This window comes from Mustelus asterias, chromosome 19 (assembly GCF_964213995.1).
Source record: "Mustelus asterias chromosome 19, sMusAst1.hap1.1, whole genome shotgun sequence".
In the NCBI taxonomy this organism is placed as follows: Eukaryota; Metazoa; Chordata; class Chondrichthyes; order Carcharhiniformes; family Triakidae; genus Mustelus; species Mustelus asterias.
In genome coordinates this window covers 65,873,278-65,899,114 of record NC_135819.1, presented here as the reverse complement: position 1 = coordinate 65,899,114, position 25,837 = coordinate 65,873,278, and the positions used below count along the sequence as shown (strand labels likewise).

The 25,837-nt window shown below is 42.4% G+C and overlaps 1 protein-coding gene across 1 annotated transcript in view; it reads left to right on the top strand.

Moving 5' to 3' along the window:
• The window catches only part of snd1 (staphylococcal nuclease and tudor domain containing 1), a 909,008-nt gene that overhangs the window by 50,029 nt on the left and 833,142 nt on the right, over nucleotides 1-25,837 (top strand). Inside the window, exon 9 of the mRNA XM_078235739.1 lies at nucleotides 2,480-2,570. Coding sequence (XP_078091865.1) covers nucleotides 2,480-2,570 — 91 coding nt within the window. The remainder of the gene's footprint in view (nucleotides 1-2,479; nucleotides 2,571-25,837) is intronic.

The window sequence follows — 25,837 nt, the reverse complement described above, 5'->3', positions numbered from 1 at the left end:
AGTATATTCAAGGCACGGTAGATGTTTTAGACTCTTGAAGGGTATGGTGAAAGAATGGAGTTGAGGTAAAATATCAGCCATGATCTTATAGATTCATGTCACAGGCTCTGTGGCCTATTGCTTCTTCTATTGCTCCCATTTCTTATGTTCTCTCCTAGTTTTGCCCCCCAACAATCATTGGATTTTTCACTTTTGGAAACAATCATAAGTGTAAAATCTCCTGTAAGCTGAATGCTAATGTTGGGCGGAGGTGTTTGCTGAGTGAGTGGGAGGTGTTGATTCTCTTGTGCATGTTAAGTCCATCCCGAGGCAGACAGATAGAAATCTTAACAGCAACAATGAAATCTGTTCCTGACTCTCGTTTCCTTGTGACCAGATTGCGTTTTAAATCTTAGTTTTCTGTTTTCAGGTGAATTGATTCATGTATTCATGTGGGATGATGCTTGTCGTATGGCTGTTGTGTGTTCCTGGGATCAGACCAAAGCTGGTATTCAGAAAGAGAGCCCTGGAAATATTAGCCGAGGAGTGTTTAAAAAAATCCTTCCAACGATGTTCTGAATGGCTTGTCTCAGCTGCATCTTAATTTGGGTGGACATGTGTTCTCTGACTGAATTGCATCAACACAATTAAGTAGAATGGTGAATAAGTTGTGTTTGCTTGCCTTCTAATGGCAGTAAGCGGTGGTGTGGAGTGCTGCTTTGTATGGGCTGGATGGTTTTGTAGTTGAATTGTTCCTCTGTTCAGTGCTCTCTGGTGCTGGTGTGTGTATTTTCTTTAGCACGCTATAACATTTTTGTCACCAACCTTCTGATAGGATTGTTGTGCCAGTTAACAGCCTTTCCTTCCTTCCCTTCTCTTCATTAGTCCGTTTAAAGCAGCTACTTTTGCAGAAAGTTTAATGGATTACCCGGTGGCATAGTGGTTAGCACTGCTGCCTCACAGCGCCAGGGACCAGGTTCGATTCCCGGCTTAGGTCGCTGTATGCGTGGAGTTTGCACGTTCTCTCCGTGTCTGCGTGGGTTTCCTCCGGGTGCTCCAGTTTCCTCCCACAGTCTGAAAGATGTTTTAGTTAGGTACGTTGACCCAAACAGGCGCCAGGGTGTGGCGACTAGGGGAATTTCACAGTAACTTCATTGCAGTGCTAATGTAAGCCTTACTTGTGACTAATAAATAAACTTTACTTTAAACATCTTTGTACTTTTACTCCTCCAAATTTTCTCCACTAACCAATCCTGCATATGCTGACTCAAAAGTGGACTAGGTTCAGTTAGATGGCCTCCGGTCCCAGTGTCCATTTCACGAGTTCACTGAAACAGTCAGTACTGATGGGCTGTTGTGACCTGCCTACACAGCATACATCTGGAACAGGAAGCTAGTCACCTTCGCTAGCTACATTTGATGGGCAACTGTTATCCCATTGTGTTCTAGTTGAGTTTGCATCTGAATTACGCTGTCTTGTTCAATGCATTGAGGAGCTTGATAGTTTAAAAATAAAACACACAGTTTATAACACTGGCTGAATCTTACTTTAATACTCTGTCTCAAAGTCTTTGCATTTGTGATTGATCAGTTCGCTTGTAATGAACCTGAGTTTTCTTGATGTGTATTTTAATCTGTCACATACAGTAAGACCTCAGAATTTAAAATACAGTTCCAATAAACGTGTGTGTTGCACTTGGCTAGTTGCTAGTTTTCTGACTTGATGCAGAAAAATTCTTGCATTTTTCAAAGATTCGCATACTCTGCTGAGCCTCCATTTCTAAGGTTCATGTTGCATTCACCCCTCCCTCTACTTTCTGGGACATGCATTTTGTGGTCCCCAAGTGGGAGGTAAAGTTCCATCCTATTTTTTTCAAAAATTAAGGGGGAAAATAATTGACAAGTTCAATATGCGTGCCTTGCATTCAACCATGTCGGGATTGTGTGTCTCAAATCAGTGCTGTTTCAAGGATTTCTACTTGTATGCAGCATTTGGATATTGCAGAAATTAATTTTCTTTCTCGGGGTTCCCAAACTGTGGGTCATGCCTCCCAACGGGTCGCGCGCTCCGAGGCCATAATGGTGACAGTGGAGTGGAGACTGCCAGGAAAGTGCTGGGACCAGCTCTGAGACCCCATGATGCATGCGCCCGATTTTTTTTTTTCTGTTTGTACGAGAGCGAAGTGGACAAGTCTCAATCCCCGCTGACTTCTAGCGGTGACTCCTGCATCTATCTGAGCTTCTCCAGGTGAAACAGCAATTGGTTACTCTGCACCAGCAACAGCTCTGACAAGTACAGTGGCTGCATTGTGCAAATTAGTACAGATTTCAACATCACCCAGGTCGCCCAAATCACACCCCCTCTGCTAGGCTGCATCAGTAGCTGTCATTCCTGACCATCCCATTCTCAGCCCCTCCATTCCCTAGTAACCATTTGGGTTTGGTGCTCTTTAGCTGAAGGTAAATCATACAGTTGAAATATTCTTTCTTGTGTTGATAGATCTGCCAAAGAACGCAAAATCCGGATCTGGAAAGACTACGTGGCTCCAACAGCGAACATGGATCAGAAGGACAAGCACTTTGTGGCCAAGGTTCGTGTCCATTATTATAATTAACAGTGGGAGTGAGTTAATGTGATTTTTGAAAAGTATATGCTCTTATTCTTGCTTTGAATTGAGAATGTTGAGTATCTTGTCCACTTGATTGGTTTGGATAGTACATGACTGGGGAGATGTTAAAATATAGCTCTGCAGAGGTGATTCTTTCTGATTTATTTTTTTCTCTCATCAGCCTTCTGGGTGAGGTGGTACCTTCCTGTGCTTTGTAGTTGAGATCAGGTGCTCAGTGGGTTGAGACTTGCAGCTTCAAATCCCTGGTGTGCTGTGTTTAAACTTTATTGTTGCTCCCAGAAGCATTGACCTTTGCTAGGCTACCATCCTGAAGTTTTTGTCTGAATAGGATTCCTTTGTAAGCCTGAGCAGTAAATGTCAGAAGACTGTTTAACAATGGAAAGCATCAAAAGCTGAGCTCAATCTGGTGCTCACCGAATATCCCCATGTGTACTTTCTGCCAAGAATCAACAACTAACAATTGTGAGCAGAAACTCTGGTTGTGTTCTCCCCCTGTACCCAGTTGTCCCCATCGAAGAAATGATCTGTTGCTTTCTTGACAACAATAGGGGAACGTGTTTGAATGTAAATTGAATGGCTACTGATTCATAATCATCCTGCTTACTTGAATTGATGCACTCCATGGCTGAAATTGTATCCTAATATTATCTAATATTTAGGTTGTATCAATGGGTAGGGCAAGTGATTTCTGGTAGTGCTGAAACTGCCTCTATTTTGGATTGTATTAAGGGTTAAGGCTGTAGCAATTTTATTTCCGTTTAAGATCAGTTGGAGGTTGTTAATTTTTGGTTTAATTTAGTTTGCTTGTGTGTGTTTGCAAGCTATGCTTGAACGTTTGACATAGCTGAGAGGCTTTCAGAAGCAAGAAATCCCTGAGGCTTCCATTGAGGAAAATGGCAGAGGTTGGAGCTCTGCTCTGAAAGGAAAGCTGGTTGGTTTTGTTGTTTTTTAGGAGAAAATAATTGAGAGAAGAGCTGACCTCGAGGCTGAAGACATCTAGTTTATTGTGTTTAACCAGAGAACTCAGTTCTCCGTGTGTTTAGAGAGGGAATTCCCATGAATTGGGTAGCTCGGTGAAGAGAGAAGTCTGGTTTTGGAATATACACCAAAGGATTGTCTGCATGTATCTGGTGGATCGTGGTGTGCGACAGTCAGCGATGCCTATACTTGGACCAGAAGGTTGTATTAGTAGACCTGAACAGTGACCTGTGCAGCCAGATCTAAAGAAAAAGGAATTACCAATCAGAATGAGTATGTTTAATATCCTGCCTGAGTAAAAGCCACAGTAAAAACATTAAATCTGTTGGGTTAAGTTGAAGGTAGAAAGTCATATGGTTTAGAATCATTATCTTATTTGCTCAATGTACCTATTTAGTCTTTATTGTTTGTGTGTTTGTTTTGTTCAAGTTTGTAAAGAAGCTTTTGGTGTTTCGGTTTAATCTTGGAGTCCTGCTGCTTATTTCCTTAACCTTTACTTCTGTGCATTAACAAGTATCGCACTTGTTCATTGTTCTTATAGCTGGTATCATAACAAGAGTAAATTACTTATTATCGCTCAGATCCATGAACGCTGCATTTTCGCTGCTTCTAAAATCTCCTGGGCAACAAATTACATTCCATGTGGTGGAAGTCCCTGGCCAGCCTTTGGGATGTTTTGACCTTGAACAAAATCATTGAATATTTTACCCATTCCATTATTTTTAACTTTTCTTCATTCAGCTTTAAACCCACAAACTCAATTAAAGTAACAAATACATTTAAAAGCAAAATAGCTTAAGGTGTCTACAGAAACAAAATGTCCTCAGTATGAAAATATTTTAATTTCAGAGTTGTTATGAATAAATGTGTCATTAGTTAATCCAGTCAGGAAGCCTGTTTACTTTAATCCAGACATCATGAGATTGTGACAGGCACTGAAAATGCAGATATGTTATATCAGCACCTTACCAAACCACACTTTTGCCACGAACTATATTCAGAAGCATTTGTAAAATAAAAACGTCACATATTTTGTGCATTAGTGATTCTGTTTTATATGTCCATGAGGTACAGGGAGGAAACATTGATGCATGGGCATGCATCTGTTTAAACAACAGCAACTTGTATTTATATAGCACCTTTAAACATAGTAAAACATTACAAGGTGCTTCTTGGGAGTATTACCAAACAAAATTTGACACAATCATATCAGGAGATAATGGAATGGGTCAGTGGTGGACAACCTGTGGCCAGTGGGCCACATGCAGCCCATCTGGGTTCTGAGTGTGGACCACAAGACGGTTGCCTAATTTCAGGGTTGCCACATTCATTCCACTGATTTTCGTCCACGTAGTTTTTTTCCTACTGGTATGACTGGAGCATTATGCATGTAAAGCAAGGGCTCGGAAACGGGGTGCATGCTGATTGCAGACAACATTGATTGTGAGAGCTGCACGTGTCTCTTCTTCCAAAGGGTAAATATTTCTTTTGTTTTTACCATTTGAAGTTGATAGTTCTATTGATACTAGGGAGGAAATTCTCTAGGCAGCTGATATCATGGCCACCGATGATAGTGATTAAAATCAAGGGTTTTCAAGGGGCAAGAATAAGATGGCAAAGGGTTGTCGGACCAGAGGAGATTGCAAAAGAGGCTTTGGAGGGATTTGAAAACTAGGTTGAGAAATGTTAACTCAAAGCATTGCCAGATTGAGAGCAAATATGTATTTGAGTATCTTAGCAACCTGAAAAGGTCTTCTATTACTTTCCCTAAGGAACCATCAACATTCTTGCACTGCAGTGAAAGACTTAGTCTCAAAATCTCATTCTACAAGCGTTTTATCGGGTCTCCAATTGATTTGCTTGTTTAACCCATTGTGAACTGGCTCTGGACATCCTTTTGAACTGGTATACTATCTTCTGTAAATACGTTATTTTCTGAGTAAGCTACTTAGTGATTTAGCTTGGTACAAGATATATCTGGCTGTATCTACCTTCTGAAGTGAGGCATAGTGGGATTTTTGCACATTAAATAGCAACAACAAAAAGGTTATTGCTTATCCAACTGGAGGGTTCCTGTCTTCAGAGTTGCTGTTGTCCGTTGTTTAGGGCTATTGGACTGCTCAAGATAAGCTCTTGCATTGTCTAAGGTACAATTTCAAGTGAGCTTTCCATCTAAAGTCATGTTGTACTATGTCACTTTGTCCAGTTTGGGGTGACCATGAAATAGAAATGAATGCTGTTCTGAGGACTGATGCTGCAAAATACTTTTTGTAATTTCAGTTTTAATTAACCAAACCGTTTTAAAAACAAATGCATTAATCTAAATCATGATCACTGCTTTTAACCAATCCGCTTTCCCCAGTTGATAATATAAGATGTACGGGAAGTTTTTTTAAAAATTGACTGTGGATTTGTAAGATCTTGCCTGCAAGATTGGCTTATAATGTGGCTCGAGGTACATGTATTTAAGATAGCTATAACCTGGCCTCCAGTGAGCTGAACCTGACGATGACTGAAGTTTGAATCTCTTGACCCTGTTATTTCTATCAGAATCTAATGTCTGTGGATTGTGAAATGGATCTTGGATCTTTAGCTGTTTTCTTTCAGATTGATGACCCCTGACTTCACGTTTGATAACTGCTTTAAAATTAGTGTTTAAAAAAGATTGAAATGTGCTTCTAGGAGGTAAATATACAACTTTCAGGGTGGCGGTATCTTTCTTGGATTTCCAACTGAGTCAACCATAACTGCAGTTCGTGTCTCATCCTCATAGAATTCTTAGAATCCCGAAAGTGCAGAAGGAGACCATTCTGCCTATCAAAGTAGCACCTTCCTACACGGCCCGGTAGCACAGTGGTTAGCACTGCTGTTTCACAGCGCCAGGGACCTGGGTTCGATTCCCAGCTTGGGTCACTGTGTGGAATTTGCACATTCTCCTCGTGTCTGCGTGGGTTTCCTCCGGGTGCTCCGGTTTCCTCCCACAGTCCAAAGATGTGCGGGTTAGGTTGATTGGCCATGCTAAAATTGCCCCTTCGTGTCCTGAGATGCGTAGGTTAGAGGGATTAGCGGGTAAATATGTAGGGATATGGGGGTAGGGCCTGGGTGGTATTGTGGTCGGTGCAGACTCGATGGGCCAAATGGCCTCTTTCTGCACTGTAGGGTTTCTATGATTCTATCCTCTGAAAGAGCACGATACCTAGGCCCACTCACCTGCCCAATCTCTGTAACCCCATGCACTGATCACAGCCATTCCACTGTCCATCTTTGGACCATGGGAGGAAACCCACGCCGACACTGGGAGAATGTGCACGCTCCAAGCAAACAGTCAACCAAGGCCGGAATTGAACCTGGGTCCCTGGTGTTGGTTAGGCAGCAGTGATAACCACTGCCACCTCGCCGCCCACCATTATCCCCCAAACTCAACCTAGTGGAACTGATGACTGCCTATTGCTCAATAAGTGATAGGAAGTGGACAATAAGCTTGGAGTTATTATTGAGCCATCCATGTGCATCATTTGGAAGATTCAAAGTTTTGTTTCCAAGTGTTTTGATGGCCAACGCATAGGACCTACCCTTTGATTTTGGTGGAAATGCAAAAAATCATATAAGGAAACCCTGACTACCTTATTGCAAATAGAGCCACTCCCAAAATACCCTCATTCGCATTTTTCAAAGAGGCAGTGTCAGCAATCCAAAGGAAAGGTGCTGTCATTCAGATGTTTGTTCTTATTGACTTAATACAACATATTTTTTGCCTTAATTGAATAAGAATTCAAGACTGCTCATGGGTGCATGTTCATTCAGCCCCAAGAAGATAAAAATCTGATGGCCTCAGATCCTTTTATGGACCCCTGTTTAAAAACTTGTGATGTGTGGTAGCTGAGGTGGAGCCAATGTTGGTGTTTTTGGTGCTCTGTGTACAGGTCTGAGTAGAGAACACGCAGCTGTTCATGATGCATTTGGTGGGGAATATTTGTTACTCTGTACGTCTAAATTAGAGCGTGAATTATAGTTTCGGCTATTTGCTTTACTCTGGATTGAAAGGAACTGACAGAACCGATGACTCTTCATTTAGAAGAAAATAATAGCAACACAAAGCACTAGGTGCGCATTTTCGGACCACCTGCTCATATCTCGGCGTAATGAAAACTGACTGGAACCTTGCTCTGGCATGAATACCAAGTTGCATTTTGGGGACTCAGTGTGAAAACAATATCATGGTACAGGTCAAATATTGTTGAATCAACATATACTGTATACAGAAAAATGAAATTGCAAAGAAACTTTCAAAGATCACTTAATAGTAATTGAGATGCGCTTCAAATGGTCAGCTTGACTCAGTTGCTAACTCAGTCTGGAGTCAGAACATAGAAACTAGAAGCAGGAGGAGGCCATTCAGCCCTCCGAACCTGCTCTGCCATTCATTTTCATCATGAATGATCATTGAATTCAATACCCTGATTTTCTCCCCCCCACCCCAATATCCCTTGATCCCTTCAGCCCCTGGAGCTATATCGAATTTCTTCTTGAAATCGCACAATGTTTTGGCCTCAACTAAGTTTCTGTGGTAGTGAATTTTACACATTTACCACCCTCTGGGTGAAGAAATTTCTCCTCGCCTCCGTTCTAAAATGTTTACTGGTTATCCTCAAACTATGACCCCTAGTTCTGGAGTCCCTGACCATTGAGAACATTCTTTCTGAATCTACCCTGTTTGAATTTTATAAGTTTCTATGAGATCCCCTCTCTCTCTCTCATAAATTCCAGTGAATGTAATCCTAACTGACTTAATCTCTCCTCATATGACAGACCCGTCATCCCAGGAATCAGCCTGGTAAGCCTTCGATGTACTCCCCCTATAGTAAGGACATCCTTCCTCGGATTATGACACCAAATCTGCACACACTACTCCAGATGTGGCCTCACCATCGCCCTAGACAATTGCAGCAAAACATCCCTATCCCTTTACTCAAACCCTCTCGCTATGAAGGCCAACACACGTTTTGCCGCCTTTACTGGCTGCTGTATCTGCACGCTAACTTTCAACGACTGATGCACGAGGATACCAAGGTCTCGCTGAGTATCCACCTCTCTCCATTTATACCCATTCAAGTAATCCAACTTTCTATTATTGCTACCAAAGTAGATAACCTCATATTTATTCTCATTATACCGCATCTGACATGCGTATACCCACACACAGCCTGTCCCAATGACGCTGAAGCCTGTCCAAATCACACTGCATCCCCCTCGCAGCTCACCCACCCAACTTTATCATCTGCAAATTTGGAGATAATATACTCAGTTCCCTCTTCCAAATCATTAATATATAATGTGAACAGCTGGGGTCCTAGCACAGATCCCTGTGGAACCCCACTAGTCACTGGCTGCCAATCAGAAAAGGACCCATTTATGCCAACTCTTTGCTTCCTATCTGTTAATCAGCTTTCTAGCCATCCCGAGACATTACCTGCAATGGCATGTGCTTTAACTTTACATAGTAGTCTGTTATGCGAGACCTTGTCAAAAGCCTTCTGAAAGTCTAAATAAACCACATCCACTGGTTCTCCTCAGTCAACTTTACTAGTTACGTTCAAAGAATTCCAAAATATTTGTCAAGCGTGATTTCCCTTTTGTAAATCTATGCTGATTTTGTCTGATTATACCACTGCCTTCCAAATGCTGAGTTATGAAATCCTTGATAATGGACTCTAGCAACTTCCCCAGTGCCAACATTAAGCTCACTGGTTTATAGTTCCCCGTTTTCTCTCTACCTCCCTTTTTGAACAGCGGGCTTACATTAACTACCCTCCAATCTGTAGGAACCAGTCCAGAGAATTTTGGAAAATAACTACCAATGGATCTACTATTTCCAGGGCCACTTAAGTACTCTGGGATGAAGGTTATCAGGACTTGGAGATTTATCCACCTTCAATCCCATCAATTTCCCCAAAACCATTTCCCTACAAATGTTGATTTCCTTCAGCTCCTCACTAAAACTCAGAACTTCTGGTACATTATTCATGTCTTCCTTTGTGAAGACTGAAGCAAAGGACAAATTTAATTCCTCTGCCATTTCTTTATTCCCCATTGTGAATTTTCCCCATTTCTGATTGAAAGGGGCCTACATTTGTTTTTGTCAATTGTTTTCTCTTTGCATACCTACAGAAACTTTTACAGTCAGTTTTGAGTTGTGGCCCACAGCAGAATGTAAGCATACGATCTAGGCCAAGTGCTGTTTGATTAGATATTGGACGGAAATGTAGCCTGTTCTACTGATTCAAGTGGATATTGACAGCCCCATGGCGTTCTTTTGATGTGGAGATGCCGGCGTTGGACTGGGGTAAACACAGTAAGAGTTTTAACAACACCAGGTTAAAGTCCAACAGGTTTATTTGGTAGCAAATACCATTAGCTTTCGGAGCTGCTCCTTCGTCAGATGGAGTGGAAATTTGCGCTCAAACAGGGCACAGAGACACAAAATCAAGTTACAGAATACTGATTAGAATGCAAATCTCTACAGCCAACCCGGTCTTAAAGATGTTTGAGAGCAGATTTCCACTCCATCTGACGAAGGAGCAGCTCCGAAAGCTAATGGTATTTGCTACCAAATAAACCTGTTGGACTTTAACCTGGTGTTGTTAAATCTCTTACTGTGTTCTTTTGATGAGCAGGAAGTTTTTTCTGATGTCCGGATCAAAAATGTATCTTTCTCCAAATCTTCCAAACAAATAATTGGTTATTCACCTTGCTGTTAATAGATATCTTGGTCCATGCATAATGGCTTCCAAGTCTGCCCACAAAGGTTGCTGCTCTTGAAAATAATTTACTGCATATACTTCTAGACACTTCCAATACAAGCTGTTCACAGAAGAACAGAGATTCGTAGATTGACACAGCACAGAAGGAAGCCACCTGGTCGTCATCTCTGTGCCAGAAAGACAATATCTCCAACATTGCAGGGCTCTCTCAGAAGTGACAGCTCAGATTTTTACTCAAATCTCTGGAATGGAACTTGATCCCACCACCTTTTGACTCAAAGATGGAGTCCTTTGTGCTTCACTGGTCATTTATTTGGTTCATTGCAATATTAGGAGAATTATCTGTATTATAAATGGTGGGAGCATCTTTGGCAAAGTTCATTTTAGAAACATTTTCTCTGGGTGACTGTATAGCATCCTGCGCTGACTGGTAGCCGGGAGGCCTGCAGTGTGATACTGATACAAAAGCAAATACTTTGGCTATGAATACTGGAAATCTGAAATAGAAATTGGGGTGGCATGGTGACACAGTGGTTAGCCTTGTTGCCTCAGTGCCAGGGACCTGGGTTCAATTCCAACCTTGGGTGACTGTGGAGTCTGCATTTTCTCCCAGTGTCTGTGGGTTTCGTCTGGGTACTCTGATTTACTCCCACAGTCCAAAGATGTGGAGGTTAGGTGGATTGGCCATGCTAAATTGCCCCTTAGTGTCCCAAGATGTGTAGGTTAGGGGGATTAACAGGGTAAATACGTGGGGTTATGGGGATAGGGCCTGAGTCGGATGCTCTGTCGGAGAGTCGGTGCAGACTCGATGGATTGAATGGCCTTTTTCTACACTTGTAGGAATTCTTTGAAAGAGGATTTTGGAAATACTCAGAGAGGGACAGAGAATGTTTCAGGTCTGTGACCTTTCACGAACGAATCAGCTTCATAATTCTTCCGTCGGTTCTGATAAAAGGTCACAGACCTGAAATTGCTGCCTGGCTCTTTCCAGTGATTTCTGTTTCTGCTGTTATGATACTGGCCCCTCGGTGCAGGAATGTGACTTGGGGTGACTTTCTTTTCTTGGTTTGATTCTGGGCCACTGCCCAGACCCAGGTATCCTGAAGCCTTTGGTACTTTTGTTGGGGCGCATTGGAACGGTGAAGTACTTGAGGATGTGCTTTAATCTTTTTAAGCCTCCTGGTAATTTGTGTGGTGTAGAGCCGACAACAACACAAACTGAGTTCAAGAAAGAACAAAGTAAAGTCAAATGATCTGTGCAGTGATGTTTGAATTAGGACTGCACTAGCAGACCTCAATCCAGCAATATTAAAGCATGTTACATAAACTAGCTTAGAATAAAGTAAATTAGATTTATAACTTGGTGCTGTCATGAGAGGGCGCTGTTGAACTGAAAACTACAATTCCCTCCACTACATAAATTAAAGAATTGGACTGCGTTGTTCCATTTGAGCAATTGCATTTCCTTAAGAGGGAGAATAGCTGTGGGGAAAATAATTTGGTAAAATATGTTCATTCTCCAAATTCCGTGAAACAGGCACAGTGGGTCGAATGACCTTCTATGCTGTATGATGCTGTGTGTCTTGCTCATTATAAACATGCAAACATTTTCCAGCAGGGGTCACTGGAGAGCATTTGGAAATGGGAATCCTTGTTGACTTTGTTTTATATTCCTCCTTCCTAATCTACTTGTGAATTTCTGAAAAAGAGCGACATACTGTTGAAACTTTTCATCTCGTGTTCATCAGAACAGATACAAGGATGCCAAATTGCAAAGGGAGCAACAATTCGCAGTAAATAGAAAAAGGGGCTGGTTGCTTGGCGAGTTGACTCTGGTTGAGATGTTGCCATGGAGAATGCACCAGGAAGTAGTGCCCCCCCCTCCCCCACCCCTGCATGCAGAGGACAGGTCCTTGCATGTGAATGAATATATGTAGCAAGGATAAGGGAACATTGCAAGCCCAACTGATGATCTTAACATTGGTTGTTAGTGTAATTCTGAGCAGAATCTGGATTGTTCAGCAAGTGCTGTCTAATCACAGACTCGCATCGTATGTCGGGGCTTATCTTCTGAATTTTGCAAGCACAGGATATTAATCTACATGTGCTGCGGTGCAACATAGAATGTGGGGCTGATTGGGTAATTCGATGTAAACTGGTCTGTGTGGTTTTAGTAGCTCATACAGTGCAGTTCACATGTTGAGCCACTGAAGGGTGTTGCAGTAAGTTTTAATCAGAATTGTCGCAGGCAGCACTTATGGGTTGGAGGGAGGATGGATGGAGAATTAGCCATTACTACAAACATTATCTGCCACTTAGGGAGAAGGGGATGGTAAAAGAGAGGCCTGATGGATGTAAGGAGAAAGGATTGATTGACCAAATGCAAGTCTGAGAGCTGATAGGGATGGACTTGATTAAAGAATTGGAACTTGCTGGTTTTTTTTAATGAATTGAAGATTTAATCAATTTTAAACCATTTGTCGAGATTGAGTGTTTTGTAGATGAGTACAAGCTGTGATGTATTTTATTAACTGGACAACTAATATGGTTTGAATAATAATCTGCTGGGTTTTGGTATAATACTAGACAGCAATTTAGGTATGTTATAGTAAGGTGAAAGCAGGATGCTTTACATTTTATACAGTACCTTATATATTGGATCTATCTCAATATGCCACAAATACAGTGTCATTGTTGACAGATGCTTCAGTCATTTCATGCATAGCAAGACTCCACAAAAATTAGATGAATGGCTGGTTCACATTACTATTTCGGTAATGCAAGTATCCTCAACTCTTCATAGTGCCATTGGAGCTCCAAGTTCTCGAAAGGCCTTGGCAGTTTCATGCATGTATGGGCTGGGAGAGGGTGGCACAATCTGGCAATGAGGGCTCAGCTATCCTCAGTAAGAAGTCTCAAAACACTAGGTTAAAGTCCAACAGGTTTATTTGGTAGCACGAGCTTTCGGAGCGCTGCCCCTTCATCAGGTGAGTCTCTGCAGCACTCAAAGCTCGTGCTATCACATAAACCTGTTGGACTTTAACCTGGTGCTGAGAGACTTCTTACTGTGCCCACCCAGTCCAACGCTGGCATCTCCACATTGTCATCTGTCCTGACAGCGGCGTGGTTCAAAGTTTTAAAGATTATTCATAAGTGTCACAAGTAGGCTTACATTAACGCTGCAATGAAGTTACTGTGAAAATCCCTTAGTCGTCACACTCCGGCACCTGTTCGGGTACGCAGGGAGAATTTAGCATGGCCAATGCACCTAACCAGCATGTCTTTCGGACTGTTGGAGGAAACCCACGCAGACACTGAGAACATAGATTCCACAGAGACAGTGACCAAGCCAGGAATCATACCCAGTCACTAGCACTGAGGCAGTGGTATCATAGAAACCCTACAGTGCAGAAAGAGGCCATTTGGCCCATCGAGTCTGCACCGACCACAATCCCACCCAGGCTCTACCCCCATATCCCTACATATTTTACCCACTAATCCACGCATCTCAGGACACTAAGGGACAATTTTAGCATGGCCAATCAACCTAACCCGCACATCTTTGGACTGTGGGAGGAAACCGGAGCACCCAGAGGAAACCCACACAGACACGAGGAGAATGTGCAAACTCCACACGGACAGTGACCCAAGCCGGGAATCGAACCCAGGTCCCTGGAGCTGTGAAGCAGCAGTGCTAACCACTGTGCTACCGTGCTGCGTATCTGCGTAATGACTGACAGCGTTACACCATCATAGAGAAGAGTCCCAGTGAGGACATTGGAATGCCAGTTAAGAAGAAAGTGGAGCAGTGAGGCGTCGAGCAGAAAATGGGGTGCAGGTGGCAGACCCTAAGTTGAAGTGGGAGAAGCCCTGGTGACTCTGCTATGGGTCATCGGGATGAAAATAAGCCATTGAAGAGTATTGTGCGCGCCATGGCTGAAGAGCTGAACTTGTGCTTGAGCACATACTCATGATTTCAGGGGAATGGAATCATGGGACATGTGATTGAAACCCTGTGGGTGGACTGCTGTGGGTGCCGTCCAAGTTGGAGTCGTGTCTGGAGAGATTTCCAAGGTGACGCCTGGAATCCACCAATCTGGTCTCATTTGTCGTTGATTGTGTAGTGTGTTTGACCACAGTTTTCTTTTTAATTCACATGTACCTCATACTATCCCTGATCATTTATAGAGTGTGGGCATCACTGGCTAGGCCAGCATTTATTGTCCATCCCTAGTTGCTCTTGAGAAGGTGGTGGTGAATTGCCTTTATGAATAAGCTAGATATTTTGATTAAGCTAGATGTTGTAAATTGTTTAATTGTTCTGACCTTGTACAGTAAAGTTTATTGTTATATGGTCAAACTCCATGGAATGTTGTGGTTTTATTCACTTAGCAAATGCCCTGAATCTCAACATAGTCTGTGTTAAACAAAACATTATTGGTCCCTAACTGGATTGTACCAAAAGTGTGGAGATCTAGTCCAGGGTCATAACACCATGCAATCTTTAATATCTGACTTGGTTGCCTTGGTTTAACATCTCAGACAAAAAGCGGCCCCTCCAGTGCTCCAACCCTGTTGGCTCTGTACTGAAATGCTAGCTTAGGTTACGCAATCAAGGAAAGGGTCTTTCTTGTACACTTAGCCATCTAACTTTATCAACATGCTGGCAACTCCGCCACAGAGATCTGTTGGAAGAAATGTTTCACTCCCTTTGGTTTCAGATTCCAACATCCACAGTAATTTGCTTTTATCCAGTGTTTCACTCCCTTTCCCACTGTAAAAAAAACAAAATGGAGGTGGTGACTACATTTCTTTCCTTTCCTATATCGATATAGATTACATACAGCTAGATTCCTCAAGATTATCAAATCAAATAGAATGACAGTGAGACAGCATGGGGGAGGTTTTTTGTATTCTGTATTTGTGCCTGGGTTGCTGGATGTAAACTCTGGGAAGTCAGAGAGCAAAGTTCAGCAGTGGCAAGTGCTGAACTTCTGACATCTTTGCCTCCTGAGGGTGCTGATCACTAACGTTAGTACAGTTCATCTGCTTTTTATGTATTGAGTCCTGGAATAGAGCCTTTCCACTGAGAGGGAAAGCTGATTTTAAAAGAATCACCTTTTTATCAAGCTGTTGCTTTACATGGTTTTGGATACAGTATTTGGGGAGCTGCTTTTGTCCAGTGGTGATAATACTGTCTTTCCCCTGTCTGTGGAGGGCAAGATTGTGCTCTGCTTGGGAAGAACTGATCCGTTCACAGCAGAAAGCTCCTAGTTCTGCACAGTGTTACTTGATCTCTGTTAGGGTGGTCGGGGCATTACAGCTGACCTGCAATGTAGCTTGCCAACGCTCATTGCTGGGGCTGACTCAAAAGGGTCTCTGAAGGAGCAAAAGGTTCTTTGGAACCATATGCTTGCACAAATGAGTGCCATAAGATTAGCGAAAATTTCTCAGAATGCTGTATGCAAGTTTTCTGTAGTCCAGTGCTCAATAATTTGGCCGAGAATGTTCCAACCGTTTCTAGCAGTGAAAGGAGAGCTGCTGTTGAGCAAGGATGGGGTGTGAGATTGGTAAATGTGGTTCTGAGTTATCAATCATATCTCTCAGCCCACAAGTTGTGAAATGTCAGCTAAGAGTAGTGGGTGTAAATATTTAATCAGGCTCTTTAATTTTCCCTGCAATTTTACTTTGAAACTGTGAAATAATAGCCTTAATGTACATTACATGAAAGCAAATGCAGCATCAATCCTGTACTTAATACTGCTGGACTGGACATTGCAAAGTCATAGTTTTCAGCCCACATAACCACTATTTTGATTGTAATGGCATGATTAATCAAAAGCAGCTAATGCTGGGTTACGATTCTTAAAGAGAATTAGATAAATATGTTGTTATACAGCGACTGAAGGTTTATGGAGATGAATAGCGATCTGTTATGCTTTATGGGACTGTGGGGTTAATAACTTGTCTGTAACTGTAAATTGGTATTAGCATCACCTCATGATTGTATTAACTTGGGGTAAAGCAGGAGATAAATCTTCTAGAGTCTCTTGCTAATTGCTTCTCATTGAACTGCTGGAAGGTACTCATGTATGGATATTTAAGGACAAGATCGAGCTTGCTTAAACTGTGCTTCCCACCTCTTGTGTGCTGGCATCTATTGTCCATATTCACACACCAAGAATGGCCACTTGGCTGACTTACCAGAGGGTTGGTAGATATGTAATGTTGTGGAGGCCATTAGGCCAGGCAAAGAGAAGAAAAAGAATTATTGACAATTTGGGTAAAATAAATAATTTGGGACATTACTTTCTAATGTCTGAAGTCAATTGAGCAAGATGTAGAATACAGTAATAGGAAGACATTTTGCCTGGTACCCACCTAGCTTGTGCGCTTTGGTATCAGCCACAGCTAGAAGTAGATCCAACTCCTTTTTGAAAACTTTAGGAGTATTAACAAATTAACCAGCAACTCATTGCAATGATTGAATTCCGTGACAGGAAAAATCTTTTGATATGTAGCAGTTCAACGCACACACAGCCTGTATGTGTGCTCTTCAACTTTTATAGATCAAGTTTATTGATTTATCCACATCGATCAGACCTAATCATTTTGTTATTTTGAAGACCTCAATTAAACCGCCCCAAAATCTATGCTTTGCTACAGTAAAAACATCCAGTGCTATCAATCAATCATGATAACTAAGAACCTTTATAAACCAGATATCATTCTAGTGGCCCTCCACTCAATTTTTTCCCTGGGCTTCTTAACATCCACCATATGGGGGGATTAAATTTAGATTTGGACACCATATTCCAAATGAGATCTAACAAGTCTTCTTGCAAAAACTTTCATTAATTCCCTCGGGGCACTATTTGATTCATGTACTATGAATGTAAGTTTTCTCTGTCTTAACAGTTTTAACTTTTTACAATCCTGCATAGTTTACACATGCTTAACCTTAGCCGTGGCCACATGCATGACACTAGCTTTATATTTAAATGATAATTGCCAGACTTCAGGCTGTTTGGAATCACAGAAACGTTACAACGTAGAAAGAGATCCTTTGGCTCATTGTGTCCCCACCAGCCATCAAGCACCCATCTATTCTAACCCATTTTCCAGCACTTGGTTTTAGCCTTACATGCTTTGGCATTTCAAGTGCTCATCTAAATACTTCATAAATGTTGTGACGTTTCTTGCCTCAACCACTCTTTCAGACAGTGAATTCCAGATTCCCACCACCCTCAGTGAGAGTTTTTCTTTGCACCTCCTATAAACCTTCTGCCCCTTAACTTAAACCTATGCCCCCTGGTTATTGGCTCCTTCCTATCCACTCTATCTATGCCCCTAATAATTTTATGCAACTCAATCAGGTTCCCCCATCGCCTATCCAGATTTTCTTGATAGTGGAAACGCTCCAGCGCAGACAATCTGGTGAATCTCCTCTGCACCTTCTCTGGTGCAGTCGCTTCCTTCCTATAGCGCAGCGACCAGAACAGTGCACAGTACTCCACCATTTTATACAGTTCTGTCATAATCTCCCTATTCTTGTATTCATTGCCTTGGTTAACAGAAGCAAGTATGCCTTCTTAATTACCTTATCTACCTGTCCTGCTGCCTTCTGAGTTCTATGGGCATGCACATTTTCTCTCTGCCCCTGCGAGTAGTTCTCATTCAAATAATTTAATGCCCTCTTGAATGCCCCTATTGAATCTGCCTTCACCACACTTCCAGGAAGTGTATTTCAGACCTAAACCACTTGAGTTTTTTTTTCTCCCATCACATTAGCTTCTTATGCAAATCACTTTAAATCTGTGCCCCCCTCGCTTTTGATCCTTTTACGAGCGGAAACAGTTTCTACTCTGTTCAGTCCCATCATGATTTTGAACACCTCGATCAAAACTCCTATTAGCCCTTCTTTCAAGGAGAGCAGTCCCAATCCCTCCAATTTATCCTATAACTGAGGTTTTTCAACCCTGGACCATTCTTATAAATCTCTTCTGCACACTCTCCATTGCTTTCATGTCCTTCCTATAGTGGTGGCACCAAAACAGTAAACGATATTCCAGCTGAAGTCTAATTAATATCTTGCATAAGTCCAGAATACTATATGTTTAGTATTTGTTGCCTCCACCTGTCCTGCTATCTTCAATGATTTATGTACAGTACTCCCAGGTCCCTCCACTCCTGCACCAATTTAAGAATTTAAACCCTTGGTTTATATTGTCTGGCCGTGCTCTTTCTACCAAAATCAATCATCTCTCATTTTTCCACATTGAACTTCATCTGCCATCTATCTGTCCACTTCACTACCTTGTCTGTCCTTTTGAAGTTCTACAATATCCTCACAGTTTACAATAATTCCAACTTTTCTATCATCTGCAAACTCTGAAATTGTCCCCTGCATACCAAGATCTAGATCATTAATATATCAGGAAAAGCAAGAGCCCCAATACCTACCGTTGGGGAACTCCACTGATCTGTTTGTGATCTGTATTTCCCATTCAGGGCTCTACCTGCATAAATCACTATCATGTGAAATTGCAGTCATTTCCCCCAACATCTCCACCCAGTTTAGTAATTAAAATTGTGAAGAACAACAGGCCCAACATTGATTTCTGTGGGCCTCCACAAGTACCTGCAAAGAAGTGTTACTATCAATGGCAACCTTCTGTCTATGAAAATATAACCAATTCCTTACCAAGCCCACCAGTTCCACAGGGCGTTTACCTTATTAAGTGGGCTATTGTGTGTAGTGTTGTTAGGAAAAAAACTGTAATCTGGGGGTGAAATGTCTGTCAGGTTGTCTATGTAATCTCTTAAAAGATTCAACCAGATCAGCAAGACATTTCTAACCATGATGTTGAGATTTGATGAACGCATCTCTTTCAAGGTAGTCATACAGTGATTCTGATGCCCTTCAGTAACTTGCCTGTAATCAAAGTTAAGCTCACGTGCCTTTGGTTTCTTGATTCTGACATGTTGCCCTTTTTGAAGTTTGACACCATGTCCATCGAAACATTCCCAATTCCTATCATTTCTCTTGAGCCCCACCTTGGGTTGATGCAGTTGTGTCCAGCAGTCTGATCTGTTTCACCACTATTTTATTCAGAACTGTAAGGTGCTTCCATTCAGCAATTTCAGCGTTACTGTACTCGTGTTACTGATAACTTCAGTGCCGTGTGCTGGAGCGAAGACCGATTGAGGTGGCTACTTAAAATCATGATTGTACCCTGGAAGTCCAGCTGAATCATCCCTGGAGGATCTTTGTTGTCCTGGGAGACACTAGCTAAACAACATTGATATTGAGCTGTATGTACCGCTGTCTTCCCCAATGATTTTTAAGCTGGTTTGATCATAGCTTTCAATGCCTTCAGCTGCGATTGACACCTATCACTGTTCTCCTGAGGCTTGGTCAGTCTGTTAAAACATATATTGTCAGTTTTGCCCCAAGTGTTCCACCCCACCGTTTGCACAGCCTGCGCACACGAGAAAATAAAGCACTTGCTTAACCCATTTTCTTTCCAATCATTTTATTGCGTGCATAAGTCTTTCAGTTATCCTGCCCTTAAATGCTAAATTTATTTATTTCTTTCATTGGATGAGAGCTTCACTTGCAAAGTAAACATTTATTGTCCATTTCCACTTGTCCTCGAGAAGGTGAGTCACCTTCTTGAACCACTCTAATTGGTGTAGGTATAGGCTTTATTAGAGATAGAGCTCCAGGCTTTTGTCAGGATAGTGTGGCTTGGAGGGGAACTTGCAGGTGGCGGTGTTCCCATGCATCAGCTGCCTTTGCACTTCTAGGTCGTAGAGATTGTAGGCTTGGAACGTTATGTTGAACGAGGCTTGGAGAGTTGCAATGTATCTTGTAAATGGCATATGCCACTGTCACTGGTGGTGGAGGGAGTGAATGTTTAAGTGGTGATGACTGGGGTGCCGATCAAATGGGTTGCTTTATCCTGGATGGTGTTGAGCTGCTGGAGTGTTGCTTGAGCCATTCGAGTCCAGACAAGTGGGAAAGATTCCATCTCACACCTGTCTTGTGCCACACAGATAATGGACAGGCTTTGGGGCGTCAAGAAGTGAGCTAACATTGGACTGTTAAATGTCCTACTGCAAGCATTACCACTGAAACGTTTGGAACTGTCTTACAGTGCCTCATATATTTGGCTTTCCAAGCACAAGAATTCCCAATGTAGAATGCTACAATTATTGACCTTTGCTGCTGGAACATTTCTGAGGTTGGTTGTCATTCTGATCCACTGTTGTTGTCTTGTTAAATGCTTTTCAGAAACCTAATCTGAACACAATAGCTTTTGGCAGCACTGATTAGATGCTATCTCTCTCTCCACTCTACCTGGTTGCAGCTCCTTTCTGCTTGCTTGAACAACAGCATTTATCTTTTGCTGATGTCAACCTGTCCAAACATTTGGTCAGAGTGCACCCTGTAGGACACCACAAAAACCTATATTTAGATTTACTTTGCCATTCTCTCTTCAGCACAGTCAATAAAATGTCACATCTGTGTGGAATTCTACAAATAAAGCATGTTCTTCCCCAGAAAAGTTTGAGCTGATCTTTTGTACAGCCCCAGCAGTTTGCTTGTGAAATGTACAGTGTAGTCTCTTGGGCTAAATTGCCTGCACCATTTTAAGTTTACTGTATGTATCGCTGCTCAGTTTTAAAGCAGTGTGACTTCCTGGTTGAAGACTTGGAGTGAAATGAGCTAGAAGCTCCACTATACCATTGAAACATCTCTCTTCTCCTTTCACTCTGACCATTGATGGTGGTTTTAAAAAGCCATCTGGTTCATTCATGTCCATTAGGGAAGGAAATTTGCCATCTTTACCTTGCCTACTTGTGACACCAGACCATGGTTGACTCCTAACTATCCTTAAAAGGACTTGGAAAGCCGTTCAGTTGTGGGACCGAGGGATGGGCAACAAGATGTCCACTTCCCTGAAGGAATAGTAAAAAAATACTCCTGAAAGACTTATTGCTACCAGTTTTTCACCTAAGTGCTTTATAGCTCAAGATTCTCGCGAGACAACCCAAATTTCTTTTTGTGCATGCCATGTGGGCCAACGATTACTGTCCATCCCTAATTACACTTGAGATGATAGTGGTGAGCTGTTGGATGGATGAAATTTGTAATTATGTTGGTCAAGACTTTTCTCACTACACAATGTAAAAGTTATATATTGAGATATTGGTGATCGCATTGCATAGCATTGGTTGTGTGGTGCAGATCTCATGTATGTACTTGAAGCACCTGTTTCATTGATTGCAGTGGTTATTGTCAATATAAATGGTTTTTAACTTGCTCTGCCACACCTTTGGTCAGGGGTTCTGTCTTTTTGCTGTAGAGCCCTCTCTTGTACACTGGAGGCTTACAAGTACATTTTGTTAAGGTTCCTGGTCTTTGATGAATTCTAGGTAGTTTTGATCATTTCCAATTTGAATATTTCACAGTAAGGAGTTATTCGTCGCACCAAACAAGCAAAATCCAGGTGGCTGTTTGGGTTAGCCCCCACCTTCTCTATGACTATACCGATATATTTGTACATTTATATTCATACAACTCATTCTGCATCTACCCTGTATACAACAACAACACTATAGAATTTGTTTCATGGGCAGGTATAGGCACTGCAGATAATATCCAGTTCTTTCATTGGAATATTTCAAGAATTACCATTCTTAAAACCCTCACATGTACAAATGATGGGTATTTTTTATTTGGTTGCATATTTATGTCTGTTGACAGAGGCTAAAGTTTAGGAAGATCCTGCAGACACTGTGTACCAATGCTAATCTGATATTGTTGTCAATGGAAATTGGTGCATAAACCATCATGTAAATTTTTGTTTTTTTAATTCAAGCATGTATGGTATTGGGTGCAGTATGTTGTAAAGGGTTAAAAGATTGAGGAGTGACTGTTGGAGTAATGCAAATGGTAGGATTATTTTATAGCACAAGGAGAAGAGGAGTTGCCCTTTATTTAAACTAATTTTCCTAAATCAACTTCATTTGCATGTGTAAATTTAGCACTAGATGAATCCCATCTATTCAACACCCATCTGTCATTGTTTGGGTACAGAGTACTGTTACGTAGAACCAACACTGATTCTGAAAAGGTCATTGCACAAATTTGTTACAGGTCCTATTTACAGCCTTTGTTTGATCTGGTGACTCATTTATATATGGGGACATTGAATGCAACAGCAAAGAGATAATGAACCTATACGAGGCATTGATAAGAATGCAGTTTGAGTATTGTGCGTAGGTCTGGTTACCCTATTGTAAAGAGAATTTGAAAACCAGATTGTGAAGTGAAGCAATTTGCTGCTGAATGCGACATTTGTTTCCATTTGTAAATCCTCAGGTAATGAAGCAGTCCATGTGTATGCAGTAAGACTTGGATGGCATTTAGGCTTGGCCTGATAGGTAGCCAGTAATATTCATGTTATGCTGGTCATACAATGGCCATGTCTTTGCATGACATTTGATATCATTGCCAAATTTCCCATTATCAACATCCTGAGGAGAGTTGCATGCTGTGGCTGTTCAGGCAAGTCAGAGGCTGGTTATTCTCGAGTAAATGGCTCGCCCCTTGACTCCCTAAAACCTTTCCACCATCTACAAGCCACAAGTCAGGAGTGTAATAGAATGCTCTCCCCTTGTCTGAATGGATACAGGTGCAATAACATTCAGGAAAGTCAACACTATCCAGGACAAAGCAGCTGATGGGGAGGCATTGGCATTGCAGTATTGTAACTGGAGGCCTGGACAAATATTCTGGGAGCGTGGTTTCAAACCCCAGCACGGCAGCTGGTGGAATTTCAGTTCAATTAGTTAATAAATCTAGAATTAAATGCTCGTCCCAGTAATAGTGATTTGGGATTGTCATAAAACCCATCTGGTTCACCAAACCACTACAGAGTCAAAAAGGAATGGTACAGGATGGACTACCTGGTATCAACCTAGGCACCGGAAATGACAATAGCACTCCCAGCACTGTCAACCCTGCAAAATTGTTCTTTCTAACATCTGGGTGCTTGTGCCAAAATTGAAAGAGCTGACCCACAGACTAGTTGAGCAACAGTCTGGCATTGTCTGTAAGACTCGGTGAATGTGACCAAACATCACCATCCCAGTACACGTTCTGTCCCATTGGTGTCCTGGTGTTGTGAGACTTGGTAGAACAGACCCACCAGAGGTGGCAGCACTGTGGTATGCAGTCAAGACGGAGTTGTCCTTGAGACTTCATGGGGTCCAGTGTCCATGATATCAAGTCAATGTCCATCACCAAGAATGATTCGGTAATACATAGAACAACATAGAACATAGAACATTACAGCACAGAACAGGCCCTTCGGCCCACGATGTTGTGCCGACCTTCATCTGAAACCAAGATCAAGCTATCCCACTCCCTACCATCCTGGTGTGCTCCATGTGCCTATCCAATAACCGCTTAAATGTTCCTAAAGTGTCTGACTCCACTATCACTGCAGGCAGTCCATTCCACACCCCAACCACTCTCTGCGTGAAGAACCTACCTCTGATATCCTTCCTATATCTCCCACCACGAACCCTATAGTTATGCCCCCTTGTAATAGCTCCATCCACCCGAGGAAATAGTCTTTGAACGTTCACTCGATCTATCCCCTTCATCATTTTATAAACCTCTATTAAGTCTCCCCTCAATCTCCTCCGCTCCAGAGAGAACAGCCCCAGCTCCCTCAACCTTTCCTCATAAGACCGACACTCCAAACCAGGCAGCATCCTGGTAAATCTCCTCTGCACTCTTTCCAGCGCTTCCACATCCTTCTTATAGTGAGGTGACCAGAACTGCACGCAATATTCCAAATGCGGTCTCACCAAGGTCCTGTACAGTTGCAGCATAACCCCACGGCTCTTAAACTCCAACCCCCTGTTAATAAAAGCTAACACACTATATGCCTTCTTCACAGCTCTCTCCACTTGAGTGGCAACCTTTAGAGATCTGTGGATATGGACCCCAAGATCTCTCTGTTCCTCCACAGTCTTCAGAACCCTACCTTTGACCCTGTAATCCACATTTAAATTAGTCCTACCAAAATGAATCACCTCACATTTATCAGGGTTAAACTCCATTTGCCATTTTTCAGCCCAGCTTTGCATCCTATCTATGTCTCTTTGCAGCCTACAACACCCCTCCACCTCATCCACTACTCCACCAATCTTGGTGTCATCAGCAAATTTACTGATCCACCCTTCAGCCCCCTCCTCTAAGTCATTAATACAAATCACAAAGAGCAGAGGACCAAGCACCGATCCCTGCGGCACTCCGCTAGCAACCTGCCTCCAGTCCGAAAATTTTCCATCCACCACCACCCTCTGTCTTCGATCAGATAGCCAGTTACCTATCCAATCGGCCAACTTTCCCTCTATCCCACACCTCCTTACTTTCATCATAAGCCGACCATGGGGGACCTTATCAAACGCCTTACTAAAATCCATGTATATGACATCAACCGCCCTACCTTCATCAACACACCTAGTTACCTCCTCAAAAAATTCTAGCAAATTTGTGAGGCACGATTTGCCCTTCACGAATCCGTGCTGACTATCCCGGATTAATCCGCATCTTTCTAAATGGTCGTAAATCCCATCCCTAAGGACCTTTTCCATCAATTTACCAACCACCGAAGTCAGACTAACCGGTCTATAATTACCAGGGTCATTTCTATTCCCTTTCTTAAACAGAGGAACAACATTTGCCACTCTCCAGTCCTCTGGCACCATCTCCGTGGACAGCGAGGACCCAAAGATCAAAGCCAAAGGCTCTGCAATCTCATCCCTCGCCTCCCAAAGAATCCTAGGATACATTTCATCAGGCCCAGGGGACTTATCGACCTTCAGTTTATTCAAAACTGCCAATACATCCTCCCTCCGAACATCTATTTCCTCCAGCCTATTAGCCTGTAACACCTTCTCTTCCTGAAAAACATGGCCCCTCTCCTTGGTGAACACTGAAGAAAAGTATTCATTCATCACCTCGCCTATCTCTACTGATTCCATACACAAGTTCCCACCACTGTCCTTGACCGGCCCTAACCTCACCCTGGTCATTCTTTTATTCCTCACATAAGAGTAAAAAGCCTTGGGGTTTTCCTTGATCCGACCCGCCAAGGACTTCTCATGTCCCCTCCTAGCTCTCCTCAGCCCCTTTTTCAGCTCATTCCTTGCTAACTTGTAACCCTCAATCGAGCCATCTGAACCTTGTTTCCTCATCCCTACATAAGCTTCCCTCTTCCTTTTCACAAGACATTCCACCTCTTTTGTGAACCACGGTTCCCTCACTCGGCCATTTCCTGCCTGCCTGACAGGGACATACCTATCAAGGACACCCAGTATTTGTTCCTTGAAAAAGTTCCACTTTTCATCAGTGCCTTTCCCTGACAGTTTCTGTTCCCATCTTATGCCCCCTAATTCTTGCCT